The 26,613-nt window shown below is 33.9% G+C and overlaps 1 protein-coding gene across 1 annotated transcript in view; it reads right to left on the reverse strand.

Annotated features, from left to right (window-relative positions):
* Nucleotides 1–26,613, reverse strand: part of LOC115877282 — a 394,155-nt gene that overhangs the window by 16,684 nt on the left and 350,858 nt on the right. Inside the window, exons 7-13 of the mRNA XM_030893418.1 lie at nt 22,216–22,353; nt 13,657–13,722; nt 10,233–10,424; nt 6,827–7,296; nt 5,180–5,375; nt 675–846; nt 310–456 (exon numbers count right to left, since the gene is read on the reverse strand). Coding sequence (XP_030749278.1) covers nt 310–456; nt 675–846; nt 5,180–5,375; nt 6,827–7,296; nt 10,233–10,424; nt 13,657–13,722; nt 22,216–22,353 — 1,381 coding nt within the window. The remainder of the gene's footprint in view (nt 1–309; nt 457–674; nt 847–5,179; nt 5,376–6,826; nt 7,297–10,232; nt 10,425–13,656; nt 13,723–22,215; nt 22,354–26,613) is intronic.

A 26,613-nucleotide genomic window follows, 5' to 3' on the forward strand; every position in this document is an offset into this window, starting at 1 on the left:
GACTCGGGCTATGTTTACCGACAGAGAGTGGGGACGCGACGAGTCACCAAGCAATCCGTTCTCACGACATGGCGAGTATATTCCAATAACAAATGTTTGTCAAGTACACGAGTCGTGAGAATGCGTCTTTAGTCGAGTCTAGTCGAGCCTAGTCGATTCACTGTACCTTAAGGATGGTTTGGAATAGATGAGAAATAATACCTCATCAAGTAAATAAGAAAGACGACGAAGTAGATATAAAAATTAAAAACTTCTAAGTTTAAATTCTTCCTAAAATAATATTGATAAAAACTGATTTTATATACTCACCAATTTTACCTCCTTTAGCTTGTAAATGCAAAGGTAATCCAGATCCTGCTGTTGGCCGTTCTCTTGCTGGTGCAGGGTGGGTCGAGTACGATCCTGAATTCGGGCCACTTGACGAAAAATTAAACGTAGAAGCAGAAGATTTAATACCTGAAAAACAATTATTAAATCAACAAATAAAGTATAAAAGCAAACAATAAACAGATCATTTTCAATTCCTTCAACAAATCACGGTATAAAGACACATATTTGTATCTCTAATTATTTGTTTTACTCCCCCTTTCACTCCCCAAGACACATGCAATGAATTTAAACCCCGAACATTAAACCCAGATCTAATCTCTAACACCCTCTATTTTCCGACTGACCTGGCGCGGCGTACTGTCCAGAGCCGGACTCGCCGCCCTTGCCCACCGCAAAATTGGCGCTGTGGGACTGCGGCAGGGCTGTGGACTTCTGGTAGGGCGGCAGCGAGGGGGTGGGCACGGGAGCGGGGGCGGCTGGCGGCGGGATGTTGTTAGAACCGATCGCTCGCCGAATCTGGTAAAAAGTAAACAAACGAATAAGTGTATTTTTTTCTCTGGGGGGTATTTACTAAAAAGGAGGAAGGTATAAAGGGTGTAATACAACTACAGTTCATACCAAATAAACTTTTAGTCACGTGATTAAGCTTGACCGGCACAGCATTGCTCACTTTTACATATTTTCCTTTAATCAAAATATTTTAGGAAACAAAAATATATTAATTATAAATATACAGGGTGTTTCAAAAAACATGTATCATCATCATATCATGATTTATCACGTAAAAATAAGGTTTATGTTTCATATCAACATAGATCCGATTCTGCTTTGTTTCGTAGCTACAGGGTGTTAAAGTCTTAATATTTTTTCGATTTATTGTAATTTTCTTTCAAGTACTTTTAGCATTTTGAACGAAATTTTTAGGGTAAATGTTAAATCTCTTGATATTTTGTCAAATTCAGCCTTCTTGATGAGATAAAAGCTATTTTATTAATTACATTTAATAAAATTAAAATTAAAATAACATTAATAAATCATATAGTTTACTTAATTTATTATTAAATATTATTACTATTAGTTATTATTACTATTAGTCTAACCTACAGCAATTTCAAATAAAAAATAATGGTATTTAAAATAATTACAAAAAACCAAATTTTAAAAGTTTTAACATCCTGTAATTTTAAAACTATGCATTTTCATAACCATGTTTATAGGAACTTTTTTTTTCATATCTTTTAATGAATAATCAATGAAAACTTATTTAAAACCTTCACAAGTTAAAGATATTAATTTTTTTTTAAGGTTACTATTAGACTTGGATTAAGGCAAATTAATACAATTGCGTTTATATCATCAAGGAGGCCGAAATCGACAAAATATCAAGAGACAACTTTTAATCGGCATTAATTTTCGGCTATTTCGTTAACAAGAGAAAAAAGTCAGTAGCGCACATGCTTTTTTTAGAAACATTTCCAATGGACCCATATGCACGTCACTGGTGAATATGTCGACACTTTTTTAGCATTAAAATATGTCACATTTATAGTAACTTTTACCCTAAAAATTACATTCGGAACGCTAAAAGTACTTGGAAGAAAAATGCAATAAATCGAAAAAAAATTAACACTTTAACACCATGTTGCTACGAAACAAAGCAGAATCGGACCTATGTTGGTAAATAATAATAATAATAATAAACTTTATTTCTAAATTACAATATAAAATTGTGATAGAATAGTCAAAACAAATACAATAATAAACCTTTTACGTACGCATCTATGTGAAAACGAAAAAATACTGATACAAACGATAAGTATCTTTCTTTTTTCTTCGTATGATTTTAATAATTTATTATACATTTTCCATAAAAAATTCATTTATGTTGTAATATACTTTTTGTAATAAAAAATTTTTCAACTTATTTCTAAAAACATTTATATTCTTACTTAATTTAAATTCAGTTGGTAAACAATTAAACATTCTTAATCCTAAACACTGTGGTGAATTTAACATTACATTAGTAGGACATGGTATTTGATAAAATTTATGATTAGTTCTTGTATCGAAATTATGGACTTCAGAAATTAGTTTATATTTATGCTGGTGTTTATAAACAAATATACACAGCTCTTGAATAAAGATACTCGTCAAAGTTAGTAACTTATATTCTCTAAATAAATCTCGACAAGTTTGCCTTGGAGAAACACGAGCAATACACCTAAGTATTTTTTTGGACAGTGAAAACCTCCCGAATCCTAGTGGATGTTCCCCACAGTATTAGCGTAATCTTGATTCGACGTATGCGTAATATATATAATATATATTTGTTAATTGTTGTTTAGATATAATATCTCTGAGATTTCTAAAAAGATATAATGTAGAATTTAATTTTGGTAATAAGCTTTCACAATGAAGATTCCATGTAAGACATTCGTCTAGAATTAAACCAAGAAATTTTTCACTACTACAATCCTGCTCTAAGACAGCGTTATTAAGTGATATTAAAAAAAATTTCACAGTTTTTTTGACGATTATGAAATCTCAGGTATGTAGTTTAAAAAATAATGAGTTGTCACTAAACCACGAATGCAAATTTTGCAAAAAATTCATACATTTTTTTTCCAAAACACTATCCTCAGAATCGGATAGTATAACTGATGTATCATCCGCATAAACAGTTATATGTACCAATGATGAAAATAAATCCATTTCGGCAACATAAATTAAAAACATTACAGGCCCTAAGACTGAACCTTGTGGGACTTCCATATTTATATATTCAGTATTAGAGTTGTACTGAAATTACCATTTCCAAAGTGCGATAACTGGACATATTGACGTCTATTTATCAGAAAAGTCGTGAGCCAATTTAACGCACAGCCACGCACTCCAGAGTTCACAAGCATATATATCATTTTTTATGATCGATACAGTCAAATGCCCTACTTAGATCGCAAAATATTCCAATAGGACATTCGCCTGCTTCCACAAATTTCACAATTTTCTCGTAAAAACATGTTAATGCTGTTATGGTAGATTTATTTCTAACAAATCCATGCTGACTTTCAGGAATTACGTTAATGTTGGTGAACAATGGCTGTAGCCTATCTAAAAAACTGTATTTAAAAATCTTGGATATACTAGAGGAAATAGTCACAGGTCTATAGTTATCAACAGATAATGGGTCACCATTTTTAAAAACTGGTAATACTTTACCAGTCTTTAGTACTTCAGGAAATATTCCAGAGTTGAAAGACATATTTATGAGAAAAGTTAATGGTATTGAGATTACTGCTGATACCTTACGTATAATAAAAGTTGGTATTTCATCAGGGCCTGCCGATTTTTTATTTTTTAATTTTGTTTTTATTAAGTTAAATAATTCGGCTTCAGAAAAAGAGAATAAATATAAGCTATTACTAAATATTTTATTATTGGAATGATTATATGATTGTACTTTTGATATTTTATTTCTTATTCGATACGGAGCTTCTTCAAAGTTTGTATTGAAATAATTTACTATGAGTTCAGGGTCTTGTATGATATTATTATCGATAGATAATTCTATGTTGGACTTTTGTTTTTCAATTTTGTTACTGAGTTCTTTAACTATACTCCATGAACTTCTTCCGGGATTATCAGATTCTGATTTTTTTTTTCATAATATATTTTTCTTTGTCCAGTTTACTAAATTTCTATGTTTTGTTTTATATTCTTTATATGTTTTTATAAATTGTTATATCTTTTAGATAAAAAATAAAAGTTTTTCAACTTTTCACTGAAAAATCAATCTTATTTTTACGTGAGGAATCTCCCCACGAGAGATTGCACATGTTTTTTGAAACTCCCTGTATAAACAGTTATTATTTACATCAACAAAACTCACCTTCTAAAAGCACTTAAGAAACATAAGAGTCATTACTACTGCTTTTCCGTTCAAAATATTCTAGTAAAGTTGCGATGAGTTTTTTTACAGTTATTAAGCTCTTCTACACTTCACACTAAAAGAGATTCTAAAAAAACAATGTTCGACTGCAAGGTCTGCTAGTAAACATTTTTAAGCTAAAAGTATCACAACACTATTTATTTAAACCAAAAACTCGTAATACAAAACTAAGGTGTCAAAACGAATGACAATGTTAGGAAATAAATAAATCAATGCGGCTACTTGATATTTTTTACAGGAGAGCTAGGTACCACCTGAATCTCCAACGCGAAATTTAAATTCCAGTTAGTCAGCACGGCGCCGAATATGTCCATGGTTGGCAACAATGAATTTAAAAATCTCGCCCTCGATTACGTTACTAAAAGTTTAATTGCCATCAAATATAGTATACAAAACTTCAGTGCTACTGCAGTACTACAGTTAAAAATTGAAGGGTGGCTGCTAATTGGCGTGAAACTTCTACACTCTGTATCTCCGAAACTAAGCATTTTAGGACATACATTTATACGAACTTTTTTACTTATTTTTATCTGCAGAATATGCTGCTGAATATGCTCCGGAATACAGCTCAGACCACCCTGTATATTATAGATAATATTATAAAATCATAAAATTACGAAACTGGCTCTTATCGAGTTTTTCCTCTGGGCTCTTCAGTTAATAAAAAAATATTCCTATGAACATAGCCAAAGGCTCAACAGAAACTCTTGTGCTCTATCATAAATTTTTCTAAAAAAAATATGATTAATTTAAAAAGAGAAATGTATGGATTATTTAGATTTCCGTTTGAGGCCACCGGGTTTGCACAGTTTGGTGTAGACCTGTAATTAGGATTGTAGTTACAAATTACAAAGCCTCTCGAATTTGCAACTATGTAATCTATGGTCTAGCGCTATCTACCTGTCTAGTTGCGTTATTAGATCGATGCAAGTGTAAAGTGTCGCCGAACATTCTAGCGGGCTGTTCTAGCGTGTTACCACCGGATGACCCTTGACCACCTGATCCTGTTGAAGTCGACATGTGATTGGTGGGAGTAACGGCGCCGTTGCCACGTTGCTGGCTGGATGTGCCGATGTCGCTACGATGACTTGGTGACCTGAAACGGAAACAAATATATTATTAAAATCTTCTTAAATTGTAGGTACATTGTTTAAGGCGAATTTTTAAAATGTTAGCCTTATTTTTATTTATTTTTTTATTATGATATTTTTCGAATAGATATTTTATGGAAAATCCACACAGAGTGAAGAAAATATTAGGCATTCTATTTAAAAAAAACTATACATCCTCAGTTTAAAAATAAAAAATACTCTTTAGCTTCTAATATCTAGCTTGTATAACTGAGAAAAAAAAATCTGTGCTATTATTGCTCACATATACAGGCTGGTCCGAACTGTATTCCGGAAATTTCGACAGCATATTCTGCAGATAAAAATAAGTAAAACAGTTCGTATAAATGTTTGTCCTAAAATCTTAGTTTCGGAGATACAGGGTATAGAAGTTTCGTTTTTATTTTTTTCAAAATAATTTCTGAAGTAACGTCAATATTTAGATGAATATTGCTGTCTGGGAGTTTTTTGACACAATAAATTTGATTTTGATGTCAATATGACTCCTACTTGTAGAGGGCGCCACCTACGCATTTTTAACTGGTTTGAAGAGTAATAACTTTTCGTCCGTACCTGTATAAAACCACTGAATATTTGGAACCGAAATTATCAATACCTACCTGTCATCAATGGCATGCATTAAACATGTTGATTAAATCGTTATTAGACTGAAATGATAAATTTGAAATATTTTTGTTCCAAAAGTTCAACAGACTCTGTTTTATCATTATTTTTTCTAAGAAAAATTTATGATTTTATTTAAAAAAATAAAAAGTTCCCAAAGTTATAATTTCATTCAAATAACTATCTATTCAACACGTTTATTTTTCAATAATGACATGAATTGACTATTTCCACTCTAAATATCTTGAGAACGGCTATTCGTAGTGATTTTTACCAAAGAAATATTTTTTACGTAAAAAATCACGGGATTGTATTATTTTTCAATCAGTAGTTTTTTATACAAGTACGGACAAAAAGTTATTACATTTCAAAACAGTTAAAACACGTGTAGGTAGCGCCCTCTACAAATAGGAGTCATATTGATATCAAAATCAAATTTCTCATGTCAAAAAACTCCCAGACACCAATTTTCATCCAAATATTGACGTTACTTCAGAAATTTATTTGGAAAAAATCGAAATAAAAATAAATCTTCTACGCCCTCTATCTCCGAAACTAAGCATTTTAGGACATAATTTAAAAGAACTTTTTTACTTATTTTTATCTGCAGAATATGCTGTTGAAGTTTCCGGAATACAGTTCGGACCACAATGTATATGAAATTATTGGAGGAAAAAGTTTCAAAAAGGAAACATTTTCCTACTATATACCTACTTGATGAGAATTGGAGATGGCTTATTAAGATCGTTATGGTGTTTGGTTTATGAAATTTTTTGAATGAAAATTAGAAAAATATATAGATAAGATATTTTACCCAATAGTATCATCAATGAGAACTTCCGTGTACGCCAACGGAAACCACCCGCTACACTGCGTCCTCAAATTCTCTCCAAACTGCCAACCCTTATTCCTATCTCCAATCAGCGCAATCAAATCTCCTTCATGAAAACTCAGCTGATTCTCCCCACTGGACAAATAAGCGTACAGCGCCCTAGCCAACTGTGTGTCCCAAGATGGCGGTGGTGGCACTGCCAAGGACTTAGGCCTGCGCGTTGGAGTGTGGCCGTTGTCTTGAGCGTTGGACGAGTTGAGGTTGTACTCTGACTTGGCTCTGGACAGAGTGTTGACGGGGGAACCGCCTTCTGTCATCGAGCGGACGTCCAGGCAGGATGCGTCCATGCTTTTTGTTTTGCGAAGTTGGGAGTTGATGCTGATTCGGTCCTCTTCGAAGTTGGGACTGCGGGGGTTGGAGTAGAGGTCGTCGTCGTGCCAAACGGAGATTTGCTGTTGGTAGAAGCAGAATAAGGTTATTAGCTCTAGTTTTTAAAGCCTTAAGCTTAATTTTCATGAATCCGTTGTCCGACGATCCGATGGTACGATATTAATTTTGTTGGTTGAATTTAAAGACTTCGAATGGTTAGAAAACTACGCAGTTTTTAAATTTATTGCATTTTTACGCCTCGGTTCATCGGATATACGATTTCCTTGTGATTGGTGTCACTTTATATTTTCATTTCCATAAGATTTCGCTGTTTTACTTATAGTCTGAGAGCTAGCAACGTTTTCGAGAGCGAATTTTAAGAAAGCTGGCTCTTTAATATACCTTTTGTTATGCTCTCCTGAACAGAGTGCGGACCGTCTGGCTGCTGGTAGACGTTACGTTCACTACTGCGCATCATATCTATTTTCAACATCTGTTCACTATTGCGCATCACAAATTTGTCCTGTATTTCAGAAACTAAGGAGGCTAGGACCAACATATATATTTATCATATTTATTTCATTAAAAAGTAGCAAAGCAATGTGAAAATCGCATCATTGTATCTCTACTCATAAACGAGAAATCCCATAAACCACACGAAAATGGGATATCGTCCAGATGTGATGCGCAGTAGTGAACCGCAGTAGTCTACCGGCAGCCAGACGGCCTGCACTTTGGTCAGGAGAGCATAGCAAAAGATATATTGAAGAACCAGCTTTCTTAAAATTCTCGTTTTCCCGACGTTGCTAGCTCTTGTACTATTATATTTTTATTAAGGTTAGATAAAATTTGTCAAAAAAGTGTAAAACGTCCGTTATCGTACGATCTTTCTCCATTGACGGGCTGGAGTAAAAAAATAGCGAATGAGAAGTGGCACGAAAATGCTATGACCGATCAGAGCGCCGCCGCCCGCCGTCGCATCGGACCATCGTATCAAAATCAAGCTTTAATCGACAGGATTGATGTTGGGAAACAAAAGGAAAGGCTGCTGAGACTGTAGCTTAGTGCACATTTTTTGTAAACTAAAACCAATAATAATAATAAATTTTTGATAGTAACGTCTCTACATGTCATCAGACTTCAGATAATATAATCAAAATTAAGTTACTTGTTTCGTAGAAGGGTGTCCGTTATTTACAAAGTTGATTGTTTCGCTCACCACGCCCTCTAAATTTTTAATTTATTGTCTAATAAACAATAACAGACCATTGTAAACCCTTAATATTCACAATAAACTTTTTGGAATTTGCCACTTTTGCAAATCTTTTTTTTCTCTCAATTTTGTTCTCTTGGAGCCATGCCAATTACATGCTCGTATACAGAATTGAGCGCTCTACAAAAAAAGTCTCTTACAATTTTTCGATAAACCTACTCCTTCAAAAGTTATTAACGGTTAAAGTTAACCACTCGGTAAATTCCTAAATTATTCAACTTTTTTGACAAAATTATGATTATTTTTGAAAAAATTAATCTATTGCTGTAAAAATATACAATTATGATGGTGTTAAGGCTGGGTATTAAAAAAAGTCTCATGAAGTTTAAACCATTTAAGCTGATTTAAGTATAGCTGATTTATTTTAATAAGCATTGTTTATTAAAATAAATCGGCTATACATAAATGGTAGAGTAGCAATAACTTTTGATGGGGTAGGTTTATCGAAAAATCGTGAGATACATTTTTTGTAGAGCGTATAATTCTGTACAGGAGTATGTTATTGTCATGGTTCTGAAAGAAAAATATCGAGAGAAAAAATATTATTTGCAAAAAGTGGCAAATTCCCATTAATTTAAATGGGAAATGAATCGTCTTTGGGGCAATTTGGGAGTTTGTTGTGAATTAATTAAGGGTTTACAATTGTCTGTTATTTTTTTTTAGACAATAAACTAAAATTTTGCAGGACGTCGTGAGGGAAATGATCAACTTTGTAAATAACGCACCCTAATGTATAGGAAGCTCTATAAATGTGACATTCGCTCAAATTCAAAATACTCTAACCTCGCAAAATTCGTTAAAATTATATTTTAAACACACAAAACATCCCCCTTTAGAACTTTTTCTTTAATGGCCATAAGTGGGAGTAAAAGACCAACACCCGAACAAACACTAGAGGCGCCACCGGTCATCAAACGGTGTAAAAATTACGAAAATTTAATCATCTAATTTTGACACAAGGGGTCGCGCTTAACTTTTTTTAATTTTATCTCAATATTCATTGTTTTCAAACTATATTATTAGACTTTGTAAGATTCAAATATTATGACATATATGTCAGTCGTCGTCTAAAATGTCATCTTGATAATAAAAAGTTAGTTATTGTCAAAAGTAGTTAAAATCATGTTAAAATATTAAAATTTACAAGTTATAATTAGATATTTTATATTATTTCAACAACAAACACATAATAGTACAGCGTAATGTTGATATGCAGGACCGAAACAAAAAGTGCCGTTATATTTTTCAGTTTTCGTTGTCAGCCGCGGAAGTTTCAGTGATTTTAGTGTTGTCGGATATTTTTATTTGTGAAATAGAAATATTGCGTTTGCAAAACTAAAAGTGGAAGTTTTATTACAATGTAAGTAAGCGTTTATCCATTTTATATTTTACTTTTTTCATACCTACGACAAATATACATATATTGAAATTTTATAGTTCGTTTTATTTAAAAAATATTAGAAAACAAGCTTGTAATCCTGTAATTGACATAATTGTTATGTAATATATTCCATTTAAATGTAATATATTACTTTACAATTAAAAAAAATGTAAATTTAAAAAATATATTAAAAATATATACAGGCATTAAATGAAATTTTTTGAGTGCGAACAAACACGAGAGGCGCTTTATTATTTACTTTCATTTCTTAACATGACAGACGAAGTTCTAAAGGGGGATGTTTTGTGTTTAAACGTTGATTAATATAAACGCCGATTTCAAATAATGAAAATGAATAAACTCACTCGTATTCTATTGCTGAAAATATTTTCTACTGATTCTGGCAAGTATTCTCTGGTTTTGGCCACGTCGGACCATTTTTCGATGTTCGATGAGTATGTGTCGGCTCCATGATTGTGGTACGAAAGATAGTGTTTGGCTAGCGAACACTGTCTTTCTAGTACAAATCCGTATCTTCGTCGTTCCTGAGTCATTGCCTAGGACAATGAAAAAATATTCAAAATTATTTTAATTCAATTCATTAATTGGATTGAACTAAACAAATAAAATACCTGTAGATACAGGAGAATGTAGCATGTACCGTACTAGTTTCTAAATCCTACCTCTTCAATATCGGGTTTATAATTGCATTGACGAGACCGCTTCTGGTATATACAGGGTGATTCTTAAATAAGTGCAAATATTTTTAGAGGTAATACATTTTGACCACAGAAACACGTCTCCGAGATTTTTCTTGCAATTTTTTTTAGAGTTCGACTGAATCTAGTCTAACCAGTCTACCCTAATGTAGAGTACCCTTTCAGGGCTGTTAATTTTTCACAATCGCCGTTCGCTTTGGCATTAAAATTTGTGTAAGAGTAACAAATTTCAGGAAAAACGGTTAACCAATAACCTTAAAAGTAAACAAAATATATTATTTTACTTAACATTTTCTCTCAGTGCTGTAACTTCTTCGGGAAGCATTTTAAGGCATATGTTCAAAGGAACTTTTTGCTTTATTTTTTTCTATAGAATCACCTACCAGAGTAAGATACTCTATTTTGTTGACACCCTATACAGGGTGGCGCCTCTAATACGCCGAGGAAGCTCCAAGGCGAACGGTAGTTTATATCAAAATTAAATTTTGGCAGCATATGTAGGTTAACTGAAAACATTTTATAAAAGTATATAGAATTATAAAGAGGTCCCCCAAAAAAGTTACACATCAAAGATGTGTTTTTTCTAATAGAACACCCTATATATTAATTGATTTTCGGATTCTAGGAAAAAAATAAAGGTGAGTTTTATTAAAGAAGCATATACCCAAAATCTAAGAATTTTGACATATTTCACATTTTGTGAAAATTAAGTGTAAATTATAAATTTCGATAACAGCTACTTAAATTTTAGTTGACCTTGAATCGGCTGATATTTAATTACAGTAACCATTGTATGTTAAACCAAATTGAAATTTGGCCCGAAAAGTTATACAGGGTGAAGCAAAATTAATATGGAACATTAGTCTCTTAAAAGCAAGTTACTACATTATTTTAAATAGAACACCCAGTATATTATTCCGGTGTTTAATGGAGAATTTATATATCTTCAAAATATTATTAAGGTTGCCTATCCCCCAGACAAATATTTTCCTAGATATTTTAATTTTTATGATTTTGCGTCAGTAAATTTTTATTATTTGAAAAAATCTAGGTGGCTGTGATATACCTTTTGTTAATTTAACAAAAATTAAAGATTGTAGAGTAAATACTCAACAGTAATTAAAAGATTCACGTTTAAAACATATTTTAATTATTACAGAATTAAAACTAGATATAAACCTATATTTATGTGGCAAAAATTAACTAGGTGAAATCGAATGCCCAAAATGCTTCCTTTCCTGTTATTTGCATAAAATGATTTTTTTTTCAAAATGATCTTTTCAATTTAAAAAGCATATATGGTGTTCTACCTCGAAAAGCAGCTACAATAATTCCTCTCATGTTGTCGACAATAGTGGTCGAGTTTTGTAAACACTGTCTTAACCATAAAAAATACCAGACTAGATAAATTCAAGAGCATTAAAGTATTCTATTAATTGGTGAATGCAGAATGCATTCACCAACTTATAGAATCATGTCAATTCTCTCTGATGTAGGATAAGTTTTTTTTTTGTTTTAACTGGCACAAACTGATAACTAGTTGTTATAGTTGGACTAATTAGAGAGCTATGTTGAAGTAACGTCAGACATATCACAGCCACCTAGATTTTATCAAATAATAAAGATCTACTAAGATCAAATCATGTAAATGAAAATATCTAAGAAAATCTTTGTTTGAAGGATTCTAGGAAAAAAAACTTCTCCTGTAGGCAACCTTAATAGTATTTTGAAGAGAGATGAATTCTCCATTAAATATCGAAATAATATACTGGGTGATCCATTTAAAATAAAAGAATAACATGCTTTTAAAAGTGACCAATGTTCAATATTAATTTTGTCTCACCCTGTATAACTTTTTGGATCAAGTTTTAATTTGATTTAAAGTACAGTAGTTAATTTAACTACGTATTAGACTATACCGGACAAATTCCAATTTCGGTAGCTTTTATTGTAATTTAAAAATTGTTTTTTATTTCTAGAAAATGTTAAATATGTCAAAAATCTTACATTTTAGTCATATACTTTTCTTATAAAACTCACCTTTATTTTTCTTCCAGAATCCGAAAATCAATTAATATATAGGGTGTTAGAATTAGAATTAGAATAAGTGAGAGGGGGGTTAATCTCTGCGACCTTAGAGATCTATTGTGTCCCCCTTTCTTGAGTTATAACTCATCATACAGTCCCAGGACTTCCTACGGAGACCCGTGTCCCTCACAGTCGAGGAGCTACGACCCAGGCCGGGTAGACGAAACGGTAGCTTGTGTCGCCTTTTGGGTTTAGAGGTAGGAGGTAGGCTCCCGAACCTTGGAGGTGGTGAGCTTGTATGCCACTTGCGGAGGATGGTCTCACGCAAGTGTCCAGCCGCCTCTCTGTAGTTCTCTTTAAGGTTTGGCCCTTGGAACTTCCATTGTTATTGTTCCCCAGTGTCGCTAGGGGTTTCCCACAGCTTCACCGGTGATGTTTTTATTACTACTATTACCAGATCTCATAGTGTTTCTATGAGTCGCTAAGGACAGTCGGTCCACTTCTACAGAGCCCCGCATGTAGAAGTAAGGGGTAAAATACAATGGGGTGCCCCCCGGTGCCCCAAGGTTGAGGCTGTCCGTAGCCCCGCCCGGTATCGTTATATGTCTTGGTGCAATTCCCTGGCCACGACACTACAGTCAGGGACAAGACGATGAGTGAGATGCTTCTTAGACCGAGCCAGTGCTAGGGGGGATTCCCCCCAGCACCTGACCAGGAGCTTCCCCACCAACGACAAGGTCTTGCATCTCCTAGGGGAAGATATAGGGTGTTCCATTACAAAAAACACAACTTTGATATGTAACTTTTTTTGGGAACACCCTGTAGAACTCCCTATATTTTTAAAATATGTTCTGAATTAACCTACATATGCTCACAAAATTTCTTTTCAATATAAACTGTCGTTCTCCTCGGAGCCTCCGCGACGTACAATAGGCGCCACCCTGTATAATTGATAAATACTAATAATAATCTAGTACACTACACATAAAATATGATAGTAATGGAAGGAAATATTTTATGATATTCCACTATGAGCACTTACATTTTTCAAGCTCTGCTCGCAAAAAGCGTCCAATCTCGTTTTCTCCTCCTCAAGCACTTGCATGTTCTGAAACAAAAAAACAGAACAAATATAAACAAGACACATAACCTAAAATGGGATAAAATAAAAAGAGAGAATGGAAAGTCAAAGGGAAATTGGAAAGAAAACTTCCAATAAACTCCACGTGTGTACAAAAGACAAAGTAATGTCGGAAACGGTTCGGTTCGACGCCTCGCACCGATTTAATTCAATCGAAAGTTTAAATTGTGCGATAGCCTGGCCCTCGTAGTTCGCGATAAAAACCAAACGAGAAGAAATAAAAACCTTTGAGTTGCCTTATCGGGAAAGTCGCTTTCGGCTTTTTTCACTTGACTCCTTAAAGTCTGCCAGATATATCGATGTTGTATTTTTTACTGGCACTAAAATAAAGCAAAGTTACTTGGTTAAAAGTCTACTTAAAACAATCATTATACTATTTTTATATTTTTAAGCGAAGTAAACGGATAATGGTTTAGATTGATTCATCATCATTATCCTAAAAATCATAATCAAAACCACGGTTATCAGCATCACCATTATTGCAATTATCACCAGTATTATTATTATTTTTTTTTCATCATAATCATCATCAATGTAGATTGTTGGGAGGGGCGAAGTTAATCACCGCGACCTTATAGATCTATTGTTTCCCCGAGCCTTGAGTGATAACTGATCCTACGGTCTCAGGGCTATCAAAGACGGTTTCAGAGATTGTGCAGATAATTTATAATTTTTATCATAATCATTATCATCAAAACCACTACCATCGGAATCACCATGATTACTATTATCACCACCACCATTATAATCACCATCTCCTTCTTCTTTCTCTGCTTATCCATTAATGGATGTTTGCGACCACATTTTCTATGGCTTCCCTATCTCTGGCTGTGTGGATCAAAGTCTTGTAGCATTAGAAGTTATAAAAAAATGATGGAATGTTTTTTTATAAGAATTTTCTTTTGGAAAAAATATTAAAACAACTAATACTATGCGACGGAGCTGTTCGCCGGTGAGCAATGGGTCGTAAGCTAGTGAAAATTAAATTGTGATACTTACGTCTTTATAATATACTGGGCGCCACTCAGTTTAATTTACTTTCGAAAACTTTCAAGTTGAGAACTGAGAAATCAACTCAGAATATAGGTATTACTTATTTTAGGAATTACACAAATGAAACGCTGAGATAAACTAATAACTAAGTATAATTAATAATTAAATGTTAATTAGAATAAAATAAGACTATGAAAAATTTGATGTTTGAAAATGTTTGTTGGTAGATAGTATGTATCAAAATAGATCACTCAAGATGGTAGTTAAATCTGCACACTTCTGAATACTAATATTTTATTTATTATTCCGCAAAAAGTCTGGCGATCTTGGTAACAAAATATAGGGACTCTTTATACTAAAAAAAACCATACTATGTAGATATCAGAAATATGCATAACATGAATAAAATATTTCAAAGTGACTCTAAAGTAATCAAATATATAATATGCCTGAAGGGCTTAATGTATTCAAGTGAATTTAAATTATATAAAAAGAAATGATCCGGCCTTTTTTTATCCGTTCTGGTCACAAGCTGGTTGTGGTGAACTGCTACTGGAACTGGATTGTGATAAAAACGGACAGGATCCTAAACTGCTGTGGAATCAGGAGATTCCTCCGTTATTCCCGGTGTGAATAGTAGGGACAAAACGTGGCCCAAATGTCAGGTACAAAAACAAAATGGCACCAGAAAATGCTACCATTAAACCAAATGCGTACCATAAAATAAAACCCTGTCAAAAAAGAAGTATTAGGAAACGTTACGTTAAAAATAAAAGTCTTACCTCTGCTCAGAGGGTTTTCTCAAACAAATTGGCAAAATGCCAACAACCGCCGATAGCTCTATCGGTTTGAGCCTTTACCACCAATATGGCGAGGGAAGGGAGGCACGCAGTGCGAATATACACTGTCAGATATAAAGTGACCAACAAACTTCGACCGGACTGAAATATTTCGCCAGAAATAAACTTGGAAAAAAATAAAAGACAATAGCAGTACTTATAATGCCATCTCGTTGCGAGGACTTAAACTTGATTTATTTAAATAAAATAATTCTGTACATTTATATAAATTATGTGTAATTTAAATAAAATGCTACAGTCTGTATGTTACTAATGCCTGTCCACTGTCTTATCTTCCGCAGCCGCGACATTTTTTTCCGTCCCAAACCTCTTCTGCCCTCGATAATCAACTGGAGAAATGTGTATTTATGGTTACGCATGACGTGACCCAGGTATGCGGTCTTTCTTTTTTTTTATAGTGTTGAAGAGTTCTCTATTAACACGTCTTAGTACATCCTCGTTTCTTATCTTGGCCGTCCATGGTATCTTGAGGATTCTGCGGTATATCCACATTTCGAAAGCTTCCAGTCTGTTTATGGCACTGGCTTTTATTGTCCAACTCTCCATGCCGTAGAGGAGTACCGACCAGACGTAGCCTTCCACAAATCTCAACCGAAGCTCAAGGTCGAAATCGCTACAGGTGAAGACTTTTTTAAATTTCAGGAATGCGCCCCGGGCTTGCTCGATTCTGCACTTAATGTCCCTGTCAGATGACCAGTCCTCGTGAAGCCAACCAGGTACTTGAATTTTTGGACTCGTTCTATGAATTTTCCCTCGTATGTTAAGCTGACCTCTCTAAACTCATCCACCTCTCTCGTGACAACCATGAATTTTGTTTTCTTTGTGTTAATGGCCAGTCCCATTCTTTGACTACATTCTCCTACCATACTAACCAACTGTTGTAAATCATCCATGTTATCCGCAACCAAAACTGTGTCATCGGCATATCGTATGTTATTTATCCAGACTCTATTGACTCTAATTCCAATCTCCTCGTCCTCTCGCGACTCCTGGCTTCTGAGTACATATTGAACATATAATCACCATCATCATAGATCAAATAAGATTTTTTGAGGTGTCTATTGACTTATTCTGCTGGGATCATTCCAGGTCTTTTTTGTCGTCTTCTGGTCTCTAGGTTCCATCATATAATACCCTAAAATAATGAAACACGCTAATACTTTGCATTTCTGCCCTTGGCTGCTATAACTGTCTGTATACGTCCGTTCATACTGTCATTGATGTTGCATATATATATCGTAAGTGCGTTAAGTTTCCCATTCTTCTTTAAGGAACAAGGGAAGTTCATTTAATGAAGCTGGTATTGCTTCGCGACCTCTAACCCTCCCCCCAAGCATTTGCCAAACGTCGAACATGATGGGCAGTTCATAGTAGTATATAGTTCACAATAATCACCAAAGCCGCCTTGTCACATTGAAAAATAACTTCAAAAAGAAATGATAATTGAAAAATTTGCAAATTTATGGTGGCAAGTTCATTTCGCTCTAAAAAATTAGCCAAGGCATGTATTGACATGATCCAAAAAACAAAATGCTCAGAAGACATGGTTCTCGCCGTAAAATTATATTTTAGGAAAATTTACACACGAAATTATTGCACAGAGTGTTCTAAAGTTAGGGTAAAGAAACAACCCCTCGATTAACCCTGTTTAATATGCCAAATACTACAGTTTATAAAAAAATGAGTTTACGAATAAAAGGTGATATAATTATATACAGCTTGTTAAAAAATCATGAAAATGGGGCTAAAAATAACAAAAACATAACGCTTTAAATTGACACTAACCCAAAATTTCTCCGTTGCGTTTTTTTGCAGCTGAGTTGCCAAACGTTTATCATTACTAAATGCAAAAAACCGCATATTTTTAAGTCTCTCATACTGACATAGAATGTGTTTTGCCATTTCTTCTTTACTGCGCTGCATAACTGGACCTATAAATGGCATTTCATCTGCACTGTTTTTTACTATGAATGCTTTGAGGCACATAAAAATAATCGTTGTTGTTTACATACAAGTTTACAGGAGAAACAACAAGAGAAAAAAAGTCAGTGGCGCACATGTTTATTTTTTAAGAAAAATATGCCAGTGATAACCCATACGCACGTCCCTGGTGAATCTGTCGACACTTTTTTAGTGTTGAAATATGTCGCACTTAGTAACTTAGTCAACTTAGTAACTTTTACCTGACGACATAGTCCTAATTACCAATAGTCCTGAAGAACTAACTGCAAGCACAAAGTAATGGACTAAATACAGCCAGCAATAAAATAGAAGTTAGCATGGACCCAAGTAGCATTTGGACGTTATCTAACGTCGGGTATACGTCGCGTTCAATAAACCCGACGTCTCGTACCAACGTCGCGTCGGTTCGACCGCCTGACGACCCTTATTTGCACCTAAATGGGGAATACAGATTCGAGTCGCCTCGACGTCGGTATCTGACCTGATAGGGAATGTAATTCTACCAATTACCAACGTCATATTACGTTGAATTTTAGTAGTCACTTATAATTCGTCGCTAAGCACTTACGTTACGTTTGGTTTCATATTCGCTACCAAGAATACATAAAAATCTAACCAAACTACCTAATTACAAATGGATTCATAATCACTCCTCGAATATAACTATAAGTGCCTATCTAATTTCATATTATAATAATTCTGAATCATTAATCCAGACATCAGTTTTGTCAGCGGAAGTCACTTTTTTGATATATCTGATTAAAATACCTCGGAAAACAACGAGCGACTTCAAAATTAGGTAGATTTATGAAATAAAAATATCTATAAAAAAGTAACTCGCAAAATATTTTTTTTTAATTTTCTAGCTGGTTTAATCATAAAACTGTACTGTGGTTCCCCCCAAACTGAACCTTATCAATATTATTCTACTAGAAATCGAAATGTGAATATAAATTTTAAAAACAAAAAACGATTTTAAAATGGCTGACAATCGGATATGTGTTAAGAATGGCGGATTTCTGTGTCCGACTTAATATGAACTACCAATATACCAATTCCGACCGGGTCTCCAACATTAGTCGTCTCACACGACCGAAGTCATCAAACCGGACGACCGGCAATCATATTATGACTTATATAATTCCAACGTACGCCACGTAACCTCACTTTGCGTATCAGTGATTAGTGGAACTATATTTTAGTTTTTGTTTTCTCCTTAAAAAAATGGGCAGCCACTTTTTTAAGCCTAACCTCACATGTCGGAGGAGGATGGGGTCTGCTAGTTTCCTAAGCTAAAAAATGAAATTAAGATGCACCAGTGTAATGCAGCATCTCTTCCGGATAAAAAGCATTTACGGGTGGAGGCAAGACATCACTACTACTATTATTATTTTGCAAAAGCCTCGACCTCTTTCTGTAAATGTAGATGAATGTCTAAATGCCTTTTTAGTGTTTTTTAGGCATAATAAAAAAATTAAGTTTGTTTACAAAAACTTTTTATTAGGTTATGTTCATGATGTTCATTAGGTCGCAAATGCTACTTAATGGGTTGTATTTACTGACGTAAATAGAGATACGTAAATTAGGTTATAAATATGAACATAAAATACAACAAAATATAATTGGATGTTACTTTAGGGATTATCAGTGAGACGTATCCTATTCGGACAACGGGTAGACGTCGGGCTAGTTCAAGTATATGTACGTCGTGCAATCCAACGTGGGAACGACGTTGGGAAATTAATAAAAATGGTACGTTGTTATTTTGTAAGTCGACAGATCGTTGGATTTACCGACTCAGATCGAAATTTTCACAGGTCGTATCACCAGCACCCGACCTAAATTTGCACAAAGTCTGACGTCGCTTCAGGTCAGATTTAGTTCGAAGTCAGATAGATGCTACTTGGGAGTACTTATGGAAAAGACTCAATCATTTTCAAATCTAGAATGCCACTTTAACTAAAAAAAAAATCCGACTAATGTGTACTACCAGTCATGACCTATGCATGCGAAACCTAGACACTTAAATCGGACATTATAAGGAAACTGTAGGTCGCACAACACTCAATGGAACGAAATATGCTGGGAATAACCAAGAAAGACCGTAAAAGAACAGAGTGGATACGATAAAAACGCAGGTAATAGATGCCATCCACAGAATCAAATCCCCCAAGTGGCATAAAAACAAATGGATGGATCACAAAAATTACAGCATGGTACCCATGCGGAATTAAGAGGCCTAGAAGAAGGGCCGAACCTGAGATGGGACCATAATAGTAGCAAAGATTACAATGAAATTAGCAGGGATAATTTTGGCCCGCATAGCTAACAATAGACAACAATGGGCCCAACTACAAAGAAAGTATGTGAGGGAGGCTACACCATAATTGGAAATGGTTGAATAAGCTGAAAATGATATTAATTGAAAGATCAATAATTGAGAAACTGATTCAAAATTTTACAATCAGTTATTTATGCACAGTCTTTAATTCACCTGAAGATTTAAACACTTACTTTGTTAATGTGGCTAAAAATTTAGTGAACACTATAACTCCTTCTCATGGTTCACTTTCATATCTCCCTAAAGCAAATGAGAATTTACACAGTTTTTTCTTCACGCCCGTAGCATTAGATGAGCTCCGTAGTACAATTATTAATAGTATTAAAAACAAATCCTCATCTGGACCTGATGGGCTTACTCTCAAAATGCTCTCTGAACTTCCTGAATGCACGTTAATCCATCTTACTACTTTAATTAACGAGTCATTCCAAAAAGGAATTTTTCCAAACTGCCTTAAGACAGCAATAATTATTCCTCTGCATAAAGGAGGAGATAAAGATGAAGCTTCGAACTTTCGCCCAATTGCACTCCTGCCCACATTATCTAAGATCATTGAAAGATTGGTTAAAAAAAGGTTTCTATATTTTCTCCTTAAATATAAAATACTTACTACCCATCAATTTGAATTTCTAAGAACAGTTGCACAAATGATGCTATGTTCGACCTTTTTAATAATGTATACTCTGGCCTGAATAACCATATACAGCTATACTTTTCTGTGATTTCTCTAAGGCTTTCGACTGTGTAAATCATAATATCTTAATTAACAAATTGCAATACTATGGATTCAGGGGAGTGCCGCTCGAATGGCTTAAGCCATATCTTGGCAACAGAAGGCAGCTTATGAGGATTGATACGTCTATGTCTTCTTGTAAGCCTATAGAATGTGGTGTCCCTCAGGGTTCAGTACTTGACCCTATTTTGTTTCTGGTGTTTATCAACGACATTGCAAATCTAGACATTAGCGGTAAAATCTGCCTCTTTGCGGACAATACTAGTTTCACTTGGAGCGGCCCAGATGTTACGGCACCAACGGCACTATATGATACTATATCCGCTTTAAATCACACCATTAAACTTACTCACACCATTAAATCTTGGTGCGATTCTAATCTCCTATGCCTCAACCTATCAAAAACTAAAGTTTTATCATATAAAAGTACTATACAACCTTTTGTACTTAATAACACCACTATTGACGTCGTGGACTCTGTGAAATTCTTAGGACTTGTTGTAGACAACTCGTTAAAATGGGACTTTCACATCGAAGCTCTATCAAAGAAACTAAGCGCTGCCTGTTTTGCGCTAGGTTTCTAAGGAACTTAACTTATCAACCTCTAGAATAGCCTATTATGCCCTTTTTGAGTCACATCTTCGTTATGCCCTTCCATTCTGGGGTACTTGCTGCGCAACAAAATTTGATCGAATTTTCAGACTTCAAAGGAGAGCAGTTCGATATTTATTGGGACTGAACAGTAGAACTCACTGCCAGAATTTCTTTAAAAATTTCAAAATACTGACTCTTCCTTTATTCATTTTTGAATCCGTTTGCTTAATCCGCAAGCATATATCTGCTATTCCCGAAAGGCCATCTCATAACTATCCACTTCGGAATGCGGAGCACGAGCTTTATTTGCCAACTCCGAGCTCAGAACTAGTTAAATGTTCAATACTGTACAATGCCAAAAAAATGTACAATCATCTGCCTTTGAATATCAAATCGCTTTCATTCTTTCCCGCATTTTGCAAAGCTCTGAAGTCATACTTACTGGAGAGAGCCCTATATGCGGTAAACGACTTTTTGTTGATGTTTAATCATGAACAATTTGGAATTTTAAAAATTTAGATCATCTCACACACTTGTCAAAGGTCAAGTATTTAATATTTTATAACTCTTAAAATAATATCTATTTACTGCTTACTGTTCTGCAATTGCCCATGTATGTTCATTTTGGTTCTCTAATTGAACGAAGTTCATTTAAAAATTGTCCAATATTTGACTTAGTACGGAATACGCTAATAACAACTTCCGTTGTGAGTGAAAACTAAATTAGTTTTGTATATTTGATTTTTCCAGCGATTTTTGAGTTTACTATGTTGAAACAAATTGATATGTTCATTCATAACTTTGGTTTTTATTTTTATACCACGGTTTTCTAAATCTTCTTGTAATTTATGTAACAAATGTATAATTTTATTTTACTATTAGTCAAATAATAATGCTTTTATTGCAATTAGAATTAAGAAATTTGCATTTTTAATATCGTATTTTGCTGTAATTATACTAAAATTGATATAACAGACCTTTAACTCTTTATCCATGGCAAGTCCTGACTTAGTAGATCCTCTCGACTTCTTCCTTTGTTTCTTCATCATGGCGGCTGCTTTACTATAGGTCTCCGATCGTTGTTTGTGCTGTTGCAAAAATCTCTTCTGCTCAGACTACAAATAAAGAAAAAAAATCAATAATATGTATAAAATTGGCTGCCTAAAATGACAAAAAAAGAGGCATTAATTTGTTTTTAATAATAATTTAAAAAAAAAACATAACACATTATATCAACCAAATTTTAAGCTCTTATTTCTTTAAATATTGACTATATACATTAAAAATCCTTTACTAAAGAACGACCTTTTGGGTATATAGCCAGAATTCTGGCGTTTACGATTAATATACAGGACAAGTTGTTGTTTACATGGATTTATGGCTTAACTTCGTAAGTGTGAACTGTCATTAAGATAATGGTTGTTAATGACAGACGTGACTTTATCTAATGAGAGTTTATAGGCATATCAAGGATTACATAGATGTACCGTTACAAAAATAATTTAATGTAGCCGTCTTGCTTATTTTAAGTAAGATAATATACAAGAATAAGTGAAAGTGATTCTTGCATTAGACATTTATACTAGGTGGTGCATCGTCGTCGAAAACATAGGAAATCCCGTGCAAATTTTGAACTGTTCAAATATTGGCTCCCTTGTTGATTTTACAGCGAAGAGGTAAGCAGGTTTTTTAAAGGTCTACATATGGCTGAATAAACATGCTAAATTTGAACAATTTTGGACATGCCAGAAATAATTTTTTTTATTAAATGAAAAACAAAAAATCCGGCGATGACAGTTTTTAGAAGAGCCAATTAGCTATCTTTTAGTAAAAAAGCAACTTTCTAGAGCAAGTCGTTACTTCAGTAGAGACGACACAGATAAACATCAGCATTTTATAGATATGGCAACGTAAACTACAGGCAAATACTCCACCACTAACAAAATATTCGTTAGTGTTATAATATATAGTTGACAAAAAGGAATAAAAAAATAAACAAAGTAAAAGCTGTAAATCGAACATACAGTATGTCCCGGATTGTCTTTATAACAGGAAAAACTTTTTTATTATTATTGACATTTAACAAAAATGCTTCTTCTTAAGATGCCGTGCAGATTCCTGCGTAGGCGTTCATCTTTTTCTTCCTCATCAGATAATTCTATTTATTGCAGCGACTTGGAGTGCTTGGAAGTCCTGTATGCCTGTCCAACGACGAATATTTCTCAGCCAGGATAGCTTCCTTCGGCCTATTCCCCTTTAGCCCCCCTCGATTTTACCCTGGAGAATTAGACGCTGAAAGTGATAGCGTTCTCCTCATAATATGTGTCCCAAATAGGCTATTTTCCTCTTCTTGATGATTTCGAAGTGTTCGCGTTCTTCTAGACCAGCTCTTCTGAGAATGTCTTCATTCCTCACACAGTCGACACTCTTAGTATTCGTCGTAGGGTCCACATTTCAAAGGCTTCAATTCTGTTTATTGTTGCTACCTTCAGTGTCCACATTTCCACACCATATAACAAAACGGACCAGACATAGCACTTCACCATTCTGTATCTAAGGTCGAAGTTCAAGTTCCTATCTGTGAGAAACCTTCGAAGTTTTAGAAAAATTATTCTTGCTTGCTCGATCCTGCATTTGATCTCCTGATCTGGATCCCACGTTTGGTTAACCATGCATTCCAAGTATTTAAATTGTGTGACCTGCTTGATGACCTCTCCATTTAAGTAAATTCTGGTGTTCGCAATGTTGTTTCTGCTGACAACCATAAATTTAGTTTTTCTAGTATTAATGCTTAAACCCAATTTTTGGCTCATTGTCAAATGCTCAAACCTTATTTAGAAGGATTTGGAGATCATTTGCATTGTCTGCCAATATTATCCAGTGTCATCCGCATATCGGATATTATTAATTGGAATACCATTTATTTTCAAACCAATGGGACTGTCGGAGATTGACTCAGTGAATGCTCTTTCCACATACAAGTTAAACAACATTGGAGATAGAATACACCCCTGCCTTACCCCCTTTTTTATTTCAAAATCTTCTCTTACTCCCACGTTATGTATACGAATTTTAGCTTTTTGGTTTCAATACAAATTACCGATCAGCCTTATATCTTTTCCATCAAGTCCCAAAGTCTCTGAGGTATGATATAAGGAGGTTATGTTTAACATTATCAGCAAGTAAGTAGAAAAAGCTAAAAATTTTATGAAGAATGCATTTTTCTCAAAATGTCAATAATAAAAATGTTTTTCCTCTTGTAAAGAAAAACCGGCGACATACTGTAGAAAAATGTTGCAGATCCATTTTATGTCGACGATATCGAGAAAAGAAAGCTCGACTACAGGCCAATGAACAACTGAATCTTTGTTAATAAAAACAATGATTTTTTCATCACATAGGAACAAATGAAAACTTAAAAATTGTGTCAGGTATTTTCAATACATAGAATGCTTGCGTAAGGTGCGAGATCTGTGATTTTTTTGTATAATATCTAGGCTTTTTTCAAAAAATATACCCGCCAAAAATGTATAGACAAAAACTTCCTTTTTTCATTTCATGCAAGATGAAGAAGTACCAAAAAAGCTATTATTAGACCAGTTAATTCTAAAGACACTCCAATATGGTCTCGGCTAAGTCCCGTTTTAAACCCGTATTACTTGGGAGCGAGTTCCGGACCTCGATTAGATCCTTAATCAGATTAGAACTGGATAAATTTCTGGATTATTTTGGATTATATGGCCGATTCTCGATAGCGGCACCACCGGCGGCACCGCAAACTGGCGTTTTATACGTAGATTGTATTCCTACACGGGCCGTTATCCTTAATATGGCGGGATTAAGCCGACGCGGTCGGCGGTGTTGCCAATTACATAGCGTATTTTGCTTAATTTGCTCTAGTCGGCCTGACGTAACGGCTTAGCGGATAACGTTGTTTGTTGTTGTTGGAGATGGGTATTAGTTATCGCATAATAATGTCTTTACGTCCAATAATAGATAGGTTATTACATAAACTATGTGGATTAAAGAGGAAAATAAAACACCAATACACCAAAAACTTTACTTTTAAACACAAATTGTGTTAAAAATAAAGTATTTTTGAGTATTATGGTGAATTATTACTGTTTTATTTTGCTGTTGTAACACGAAAGGTTCCAAAAGGTTCCCAACTGTAATTTATCGATTAAAGTTTGATTTATGGCATAAACAGACAACTTATTAACGGGTCTGAAAACCGGGTCTAAGAAATGATGAATATACAGGGTGTCTCAAAAACGTTGTGCTATTTCTAGTTTTAGCTATAGAATATAAATAGCTAGTAGCTATTTTTTATATCAACATAGGTCCGATTCTGCTTTCTTTCGTACCTACAGGGGATTAAACTCTTAATTTTTTTTCGATTTATTATAATTTTTTTCCAAACGCTGTTAGCGAGTGGAATGATGATATACAGGGTGTCCCAGTCTGAGCGTGCATTAGAAGTTTCTAGAGAACTACAATATTTAGATCGAAGATTTTTTGCACATTACTGTTTCACAACGAGATCTATCGATTAAAAATATTTTCAATATGGCGACACTTCCGGAAATACCGGAAGTAGACAGGAACCTTTTTATTTTAAACAGCTACACAAATTTTTTATTACGTACTTAAATTCTCTGTAAAATTTTATAAATTTTGATATCAAACACTTTATACCTAACATTAACCGTTTTTGAGAAAAAAATATTTAAAATTTTTTGGAGGAAAAGACTGTCTGTCAAAAAAATCTGTATAGCCTAAACGACAAATTTATTGATTACTACAGCCACTGTGGCATAAAGAGAAAACATATGGATATCTATTACAAAAATTAAATTATTCGAATGTCATATAATATTGGCCGTAGCTGTTATGAAATTGAGCGATTAAGAAATTATCATAAATCATTTTTTTTTCAAATGGAAACCCATTTTTTTATTGCACTAATAAAAAGTTTTTTTAATTCGTTGCTTTTTGACTATACATGTTCCTATACCTAAAATAAATCGTTTTGAAGTTAATTAAGATTTAGTTTTAAAGCGTATATTTTTTGGTTCTTAACAAGTAGTCTATGACATTAAACGTCAAGCGATGTAAAACTATATCTGGTCATGTCATATTGCCATTAGATATTACTAAAATATGAGATATATTTTTATAAATACAACTTTTAAAGTTTTAGCACCAGTATTTATACTATACGAAATTCAAATAATTATTTTTTTGACAGAAGGAAATAAATTGTCTGATGGTTTGACACCTAATGTCAAAGGAAGCTAGATAAAATCAAGAAAAAAATTATGCTTTAAAACTAAATCTAAAATAACTTAAAAACGATTTATTTTAGTATAACA

The sequence above is a fragment of the Sitophilus oryzae genome, unplaced genomic scaffold, assembly GCF_002938485.1.
Source record: "Sitophilus oryzae breed Bouriz unplaced genomic scaffold, Soryzae_2.0 scaffold_1443_pilon_pilon, whole genome shotgun sequence".
Taxonomy (NCBI): domain Eukaryota; kingdom Metazoa; phylum Arthropoda; class Insecta; order Coleoptera; family Curculionidae; genus Sitophilus; species Sitophilus oryzae.